The sequence below is a fragment of the Xiphophorus maculatus genome, chromosome 7, assembly GCF_002775205.1.
Source record: "Xiphophorus maculatus strain JP 163 A chromosome 7, X_maculatus-5.0-male, whole genome shotgun sequence".
In the NCBI taxonomy this organism is placed as follows: Eukaryota; Metazoa; Chordata; class Actinopteri; order Cyprinodontiformes; family Poeciliidae; genus Xiphophorus; species Xiphophorus maculatus.
The window spans coordinates 4,264,338-4,272,898 of NC_036449.1; the positions used below are offsets into that span (position 1 = coordinate 4,264,338).

The 8,561-nt window shown below is 45.1% G+C and overlaps 1 protein-coding gene across 1 annotated transcript; it reads right to left on the minus strand.

The window, feature by feature from the left end:
- Nucleotides 1-1,573: 1,573 nt before the first annotated feature.
- On the minus strand, nt 1,574-7,894 carry nyx (nyctalopin). Its single transcript, XM_014470530.2, has 4 exons — nt 7,845-7,894; nt 5,782-6,068; nt 3,910-4,214; nt 1,574-3,368 (listed from the first exon to the last, which is right to left on the minus strand). Exons 1-4 carry the CDS (start codon nt 7,864-7,866, stop codon nt 2,540-2,542), a joined length of 1,443 nt encoding a protein of 480 aa, XP_014326016.1. The 5' UTR covers nt 7,867-7,894; the 3' UTR covers nt 1,574-2,539.
- Between the last annotated feature and the right edge of the window lie 667 nt (nt 7,895-8,561).

Below are 8,561 nucleotides of genomic sequence, written 5' to 3' on the forward strand. Positions count from 1 at the left end.
GACCCACATAACTGTTCTCTGTTACATCTCAGCATCATTACCGGGTAGAAACAAGAGAAGAGAGATCCAGGGGGAGCGAGGGAGATGAGGTGGAGCCTCCAGCCTCTCCCGGTTGTCTAAGTCCCGGCCTAATCCTACATTAACAGGCCAACAGATTAACTGGAGTTCACCTCTAAAACAGGTCAGTTCCTCGAGCGAGGCTGAAGGGAGCCGGTGAGTCAGCATGTGATGAGTTCAGCGGCAATCGCTTTTTTTCCTTCCTCTTCTTTTTATTCATAAAAAAACATCACGTAGCAGAACTTTGGTCCCGAAAGACAATAGAACCAACCCAAACTACCTATTCACCGGGATTAAAAAAAGAAAGAGAGAGAGAGAGAGAAAAGCAGTGGCTCATGTTAAACAATGACATCCTTAAGCATTAGAAAATACACAACACCGTGTATAAAACAAACACTGCGTTATGCTGTTAAAGATTCATAATCAAAAATAATAACAGTCTTTCCGACTCCGCATTCAGGCAATTGTGACTTGAACCCAGCAGACTCAGAAAGAGTTAATCCCAGGAGGCAGAAGCAGTGAGAATGTCCCTCCTGGCCGCCGTAGCGTACAGTAGAAGATTAATGCGTTTATGGAGAGGCTGCGGCGGCAGAGCGCAGAGGAATGAGCAAAGAGGACATCTGTCCAGGAGATAACGACCGGAGCGCTTATCTCCTTTAATGTTACACACAGATGTCAATGAAGATACAAAAAGAAAAAAAACAAACAGAAAGCACTCGTTATAGATTATTACATCACTTTAATTCCAACTGAGCCTTATGCAAGAGAGAAGTGCCTGTTAACAGGTAGGTTTGGTTTTATCCGTCTGCAAAAAAATTTCTTTCGTAGAAAAGTATAGACAGTGCTGTGTAGAAGTATTTATCCCCTTATATATTTAAACTACTCACATTTACATTGTAATGTTTAAGATTTTTTTTTGAAAGTTAGTTTTAAAATAATTTCTTAAATGATGAACTCCTCGATCGTCCCAGAGGCTTCTGGGTGGCGTGTCCTGCTCCTAACCCGGCATTTCAGAAAGAGAACGTCACGCATAGTCAAACATGGGGGAGGTGGTGTGATGGTCTGTGGCTGGACGGTCCTGGAGAACACTGTCTGCAAATCAACTTACTGACCTTAAGTACAAAGGTCAGTAAGTTGCACAACGTCTGGTTGTGCAACAGGAACATTTTGGAGGGGTCTAGGCAAAGCTTGGACGTATATCCTGTTGGGAGGACCTTGAAGTTTATTATGTAAAATCAACTTTTTTTCATCGTGTTATATTATTCCCTCGTTAAAAACACACCTGGAGTGTTGCTTTGATGCTTTCCATGCATGTTTGAGGAATCCTTTAATCTCCATGGCAACTATTCAGCTGTGCAAAATACCTGAGTGGACCTAGCTCCGCCTTCAAGGACAACGCTCCTCCTCTGAGCTGCAGTTTCTAAGTTTCTGAGCTTCTGCCTCACAGAGCAGCCCGCCCCAGCGACTCCCCCACTCAACTCCTTCAGACTAGCCAGCAGCAATTAGCAAACACCTGGTGGAACTGCATATCTGCTCAACTCATTACAGGAGCTACAACTCAGTGTATCACTGGTAAAAATGTTAATAAATAATAATAAAGGGTTAATAGAGGAGCCATGTTGTGCTGATTAGCGGTAGAGTTTCAGGGAGAGGAGGAGTTTTTCAAGCGACAGACCCAATTTCAAGTCTCTAAATTAGGAGGAAAGATTTCTTTTAAGTTATATGTGATAAAATAATGACTGAAGGTAACATAGTTACTTGATAGTTCTATAAAATAGCACAATATGCCTGGAAATCACATAGTACTGCCCCCTTAAATAAGCTGTTATTGGTCAAAAACTCTAGAATTTGGCTGAATTACACCAATTTTGCCAGGTGTTGCAAACACTTGGTGACATTGCCATCAACACTAAATGCCTCCTTATTGCTTATGAGGCAATTACTTATTCACATGAAGCCTGAAGATATTTTTTCTCTTTCATTAAAACATTTTGTTTTTACTCAGTTGAACTTTTATCTCCAACATTTAATCCTCCTGCCGTCCTAAAAGAGGTGGTAGTGTCTTTGTGTCCGTTTTCACAATAGCCTTATTTTGTGATTTCTGGAACTGACGGTCTGACGGAACACCATAATCGCTACCGTGACAACTGCCTGGCTTTTCCTGCGCGTAGGGCATCAGGGAGGGCTACATGTGACAGGTATACAATAAGAGAAAAACTCTATCAGGGGTGAATACTTTTTGAAACTACCCCATAAAACATGAAGTCCAGGATATATTGAGCACAAGGATTTTAGCTCCAATAGAAACGGTGCTTGCCATGTCGTATTCCATGTGCTACATGTTCCTGGGTTAGAGGAACATCCAAAAGCCGACTCAGAGGCTCCTACAACGGGCAACAAGCCTTCAGACCTCCTGGGAGAAATAAAAGCACATTTTAGCTCAGAAGCGATTTTAAAACTCTTGATGCTAGCGTCCTCTTCTTCATGTACAGCGAAGACAGAGACTAGCATGTGGCAGGTGGAATAAACCACAGAAGAGCCACGTCACCATGAAGCAGAGCAGCGATTGAACCGCCTGCGTCCCTCGGCCTCCTACGCCCGCTGACAGCTGGCCCTCCTCCGGCTCCGGCAGCGTCGCGTTGCGCGCAACCTCGGTCCCGTTCCCCATCTCCTCCCTGAGCTCCTGCTGCAGCAGCTTGGAGATGAGGCTGTTGAAGCGGTTCTCCGTGGTGGGCTGCACCTCCGAGGACGCCGTGGTCAGGTTGAGCTCGGCGGGGTCGACGCACGTGCCGTTCGCCTTGGGGAACACCACCTGGCTGAGGTCCAGGCCCGCCACGGAGGACGGCGAGGCGCACGGGATGTCCCGCACCAGCTTGTAGCTCTCCATCCACTGCTTGAGCCAGTCCAGGGCGCAGTCGCACTCCCAGGGGTTCTTGAAGAGGTACAGGTGGCCCAGGAAGTAGATGGGCTGGAAAACGCTGAGGGGCAGCGTGGTCAGGTTGTTGCTGTTCAGGTGGAGTGTGATCAGGCTGGTCAGGTTCTCGAAGGCGCCCTCCTCGAAGCTCAGCAGCTGGTTCCGGTCCAGGTACAGGACCTCCAGCTCCGCCAAGTCACCGAACCACGTCTTGGACACGTTGATCAGCTGGTTGCCCCCGAGGTTGAGCATCTTGAGGCGGCTGAGCCCCTTGAAGGCGAACCGGGGCAGGTCTGACAGCAGGTTGTCGTTGAGGTAGAAGTTCTCCAGCCGCACCAGGTCCTGGAAGGCGTTGTCATGGATCACATTGATGCGGTTCTCCTGGAGGTTCAGGTACCTGAGACGAAGAGGAAGAGAAACAGTGGCCATGTTGGCGTCTGTGGGTCAATAATCTTCCGACTACGAAGTTTAACAATCGTAAATGCAGGGACCCTCCGTCTATTTGTGGTTCAATAATCTGTATTGGGACGCTGCATGTTTGGGGGTTTAAGCCTCACTTCCTGATCAGAACATGAAACAAAGTCTCTAATTTCTTATGAAATGTTTTAGTTGCTGCCAAGTGTTTCATAGCTGCATTTCATTTACTCACTTGAGTTCTCAGCAAGTGAGAACTCAACAATACTCTGGTGTTCAAGGTGATGTGCCAAAGTACCGTTGCTAAGGTAACAACCTCACCCAACTTACTTTCACATCACAACCTTCAGTGTGTTTTTTTGTGGATTTTATGTAACAGATAAAGCAGCATTGAACTGGATGGAACCTGAAACATGGATTCCTTTTCTTCTTTTTTTTTTTTTTACAAACACCATTCTGAACATGTCGCCTGTTTCATTCAGACGCCTGTAGGAAGGGAAAGTAAACCTGCAGGCGTTTCTCACCTGAGGCTCCCCAGGCCCAGCAGCGAGTTGTAGGCCACCGCCTCGATCTTGTTCCTCTCCAGGTAGATGTGCGTCAGGTTCTCCATGCCCCGGATGGCCCCTGGGATCCTGCGGAAGTTGTTCTGGAAGCACAGCAGCTCCGTCATGGCGGTCTGCTCGATGAAGACGCGGTCAGGGATGCTGAAGAGGTTGCAGTCGGACAGGTCCAGCCGCTGCAGCTTCTTCAGCCCTGTGAACGTCCGGGTGTGAAGGTAGCTGATGTACTCGTTGTGGGCCATTTTCAGCTCCAGCAGGTTCGAGAGGCCCTGGAAGAGGCAGATGTTTAAGTCTTGTTGTTGTTTAGATTCAGTAGTTTTGTAGCTACAGCAGAAACCACTGAGTAAAAGGAGACAGACACATTTTTTTCTCACGGTCTGAAGTTAAGTCGGACCAAACTTTTCTTGATTTAGTTTAGTTAGAATTACCTAAATTACTTCTATTTGTATAAATGCCAGAAAATCGGTGAGAAAAATGGTTTAGATACTTTTAAAAAAATATTTTTCCTTGAATTCAAAAGCTTACATACATTTGGTCAGTATCAGGGATAACTGTCTAAGATGTATGACTTTTGGGCTTCCTTCCACAAACTCCTGAGAGGTTAGCTGTCCCATTTGACTTGATTGGACTCACTCCTGGAACTCGCTGCTTCCTGGTTTGACCCGTTGGGAAGGTCAGCAGAAATCAGCCACGATATCAGGAACAGAGCCGAACAGATGCTGGTTCATCCTTGGGAATAATTTACCGTTGCTTGAAGGCGCCGCTCTCATCTGTTCAAAACATTTTTACCGAGTATGGAAGGAAGGTGACGGGTTCTGGGTGCCAGAGATGAACAGGTTCTGTTCCCGAAATGTGCAGATTGACCCCAGAATAAAAGCCAAAGACCTCATGAAGAGGCTGGCTGAAGCTGCTAAGGCAATGTTATTATCCACAGTAAAACTGTCCTGTACTACATTAGTTGAAAAGCCGCCGAGCAAGGAGGAAGGCATTACTCTATAAGAAACATAAAAAGCCGGATTATAGTTTGCAGGTGAACACTGCAGTGACACTGGACTGTATTCTGATGAAACTAAAGTGGAACTGTTTGGGTATAATGACCATTGTTACATTCAGAGGAAGAACTTGACTGCTTGTGCCGTCCCAGCTTTCAGTATATGTTTTGCTGTAGGAGGAACTGGTTTGCTTCATAAAATCGGAACGAAATCATGTGGAAATATTAAAGCAACATCTATAGACATCAGTCAGGAAGTAAAAGCTTGGGCACAGATTGGTCCTTCAAATGGACAATGACCCTGAACATTCAAACTGGTCATGCAGTCTTTGTGTTGGTCCAATCATCACAAAGTCCTGACCCCAGTCGAAGTTCTTATCAGGTCTGACAAGGCGCGTTAGTGAGGCGGTCTACAGACTGGACTCAGTTCCACCAGTTCTGACAGGAGGAATGGACCAGAACTACAGGAAAATACTGGGAGAAGCTCCTAGAAGGAAACCCAAAAGATATAAATGACCATGTTCATTTGTTGTCTGGAACGTTCTGGAGGAACCTGGACTCCAGAATGAAACAGTTGTAGAAATGAGTCATTGGGAATTTTACACAATCTCTTGATAGAAATTATACAAAAAAATTGAGGTTTTAGGTTCTTTATAGATTCTAAGTGAAGTCTTTGAACCTGTAAACTTGCAGAGCAACAATCGAGGTTAAGGGGTAACAATAAGGGACATCTGCTACTTTTTCTATCAAATTCTCATCACATTGTATTCCACTTAAAACCCAGCCGTCTGGCTGGAAACGGATTGCTCAGTACGATATGGTTAAAATACGACTGAAAAGGAAACCTTGAAAGCTCCCGGGGTGATGAAGGAGATGTTGTTGTGGTCCAGAGACAGAGACTTGAGCGAGGGCAGGGTCCCGAAGGCCCGCTCCGACAGGAACTTGAGCCGGTTCTTCTCCAGGTTGATGGCGGACGCCTCACAGGGGAACTCTCTGGGCAGCTCGGCCAGGCCGGCGCGGTCACACAGCACGCTGCAACTCTTCTCCTGCGTGCAGGAGCAGGACGGCGGGCAGGCCCGGACGCACGCCCACCGCGCCAACGCCGACTGGGGCAGCAGGCACAGCACGGAGACTGAAAGGCAACAGGTGAGACAAGGCAGTGAGGCCGAATCCCTGCAGACGCTCCATCAGGGCAGCTGGCTGTCCAGTACAGATAGTGCCATGAGATCAGTTGCTCCATTTTTCACCAATTTCCTCCATTAGGGAATTTCCTCCCTTGTGGAGGAAATTCAAGAACCAGTGAAAGAACATTGGTGGGTTATACAGAGTTCGCTTCTTGTTTTCTCTTGTGGTTTATGTGTAAAACAACATGATGAGGTGCAGAAGTGTAAAGTTGGAGATGTCAAAGTTTTTACAGATGAAATCTAAAACGTGTAGCATCCAAATGTATTCAAACCCCTTTACTCTGATAGTCAAAATTCAGTGTAAATCAGAGGTGTTGCACAAAGGGCATTAGTGAGATTTTTTACCAACATAATTTTTTTACAAAGCTAAATGTTCAATTTATTTTTATAGTAAGTAGACCCATGTCTATCCTCATGAAAAGTTCCCTTTGTTGCATTCATATCAGGACCTGACAGCATGAAGTAGGCTCCAAGGTCCACAAAACAACACATCATACCCTAACGGAGGAAGTACAAAGAACAGATGAAAAACAATATCAATAAATGAAGAAAACATGGAAGAGTGAAGAGACTTGCAAATGCGAACCTTGTTAGACTGCATGGCTCCATGAAATACCAGAAAGTAAATAAGAATTTGATCCAATCTAGAGCTAGCTTTTCTATGACATATGGAGGCAAAACACAACTCAAAGTTCCTCTATGGCCATCCCAATCCCAGATCCAGAACCTGCTGAAAACCAGACCTACTGGAGTTCATCTGGATGACCTCCAACTGGGGATCTGCTCTAGATTAGATTAGAAACAAAAGTAAAGTTATTATCTCTGGACCTAAAGAGGGTCTATGTAGAGTCATGTGGACACACAGCTGGAAACTAGAGATCAGGCCAAACATCTGGGGTAGTGATGGAGTCTGACCTGAACCTTCAGAAACACAGAAACATAGTTACAAAGTCGGCCTTCAATCACCAGAATAGAGAACGAATATTCCAGCAAAATCTAGAGAAACTCATCCGTGTGTTTATCTTTAGTCACATTGATGACTGCAGCAGAGTCTTCACAGGTCTGCCTAAAAAATCTTCCACTGACTCAGAGAATAGACTTTAATATAGTTAGTTAATAAATAGCTGGACATCTTAGAACCACAATACATTAAAGATCTTCTGTCATTGTATCAACCTTCCAGGCTCCTCAGGTCTTCTGGTTCTGGTTCTGCTCTGCATCCCCAGAACCAGAACCAAACACGGAGAAGCAGCTTTCAGCTTCTGTGCTCCACAAATGTGGAACAAACTTCCAGAAAACTGAAAAACAGCTGAAACACTGACCTGGTTGTAGTTGCGTTAACATGGGTCAATATATTAGATGTACTTTTGGTTCATGATTTTTTGATGAAGGCATTTGACAAAATGTAATATTTATTGCTTGTTAGTTAGTTATGGTTAGTTAGTTATATGTTCATCATGAATGTCTTGTTGCTGAAATTTTCTATATTAATGAACTTACTAGTAAACTTGTACAGATTGAACTACACTGGCCTCATTTCTTAAAAACTATTAGCTCTTGGTTAATCTTTTGGTTTTTTGTAGTGAGATTATGCTGATGCCATAAAAAATGAATTCATAATAAAGCGTTTCAAACGCTAACGTGTGCTCGAGTCTGTTGACAAACGACGGAACGAAACAGTCACACAGAGACGCGACTCCATCGGATGTGAAGCTGGAACTGACCGGTGAAAGTGAGGGAAGTCATTCCTGCCGTCTCTCATCCGGAAGATGCCAGGATTAGTGGAGGTCTGGAAAACGCACCAACACCAGCGCCAGCTGTTACGAATCGTACAAATACCTCATGAAATCATCAGCAGGAAGAGACGCAACTGGAGAAGATGGAAGTGGGGTGGGAAGAAACACCTGTAGCCCTTTCTGGAGAACTGCATCCATGTGTGTTAAAGCTCCCTATCCAGACCCGCATGCATGTGTCCGTCCTGTCCGTCCCATGTCAGTCCACATTCTACAGCACGACCAGGCAAGTGGAGCAGAGCCTTTACATGAAACACTGCTCACTATGTGTGTGTAATGGGACACACGAACACACCAAAAAGCTATCTCTTAATGGCCATCAAATCCCCTGGATGGAGTGATAGAAGGAGGGATGGGGTTGGAGACGGACGGTTGGTGGGATTACACAAGTAAAGAGCTCTTATATGTTAGCACAGAGTCACAGATGTAACTTAACACACACACACACACACACACAGAGCATGAAGTTAGAGGCAAAACTCCGAGGTGCTTCTGTTTGTCCACACAGTGATCTGATCAAACAAGTGATCAATACAATTTATTAAACAGATTAGCGGTTGGAGCTCTCTGACTTCACCAGACTTCAATGGCTCCATAACCTGCTTTTTCACAACATGACACACAAATGATACAACAAACAGAGCCGTT

Excerpts from the sequence above, each read along its gene's own strand:
- nyx (XM_014470530.2), bottom strand. The coding sequence starts at position 7,866 with ATGACTTCCCTCACTTTCACCG. Across the intron at positions 6,069-7,844 it reads GACTTCCCTCACTTTCACCG|TCTCCGTGCTGTGCCTGCTG; the intron begins GTCAGTTCCAGC and ends GTTGCCTTTCAG. Across the intron at positions 3,369-3,909 it reads CTGGGCCTGGGGAGCCTCAG|GTACCTGAACCTCCAGGAGA; the intron begins GTGAGAAACGCC and ends TCTTCGTCTCAG.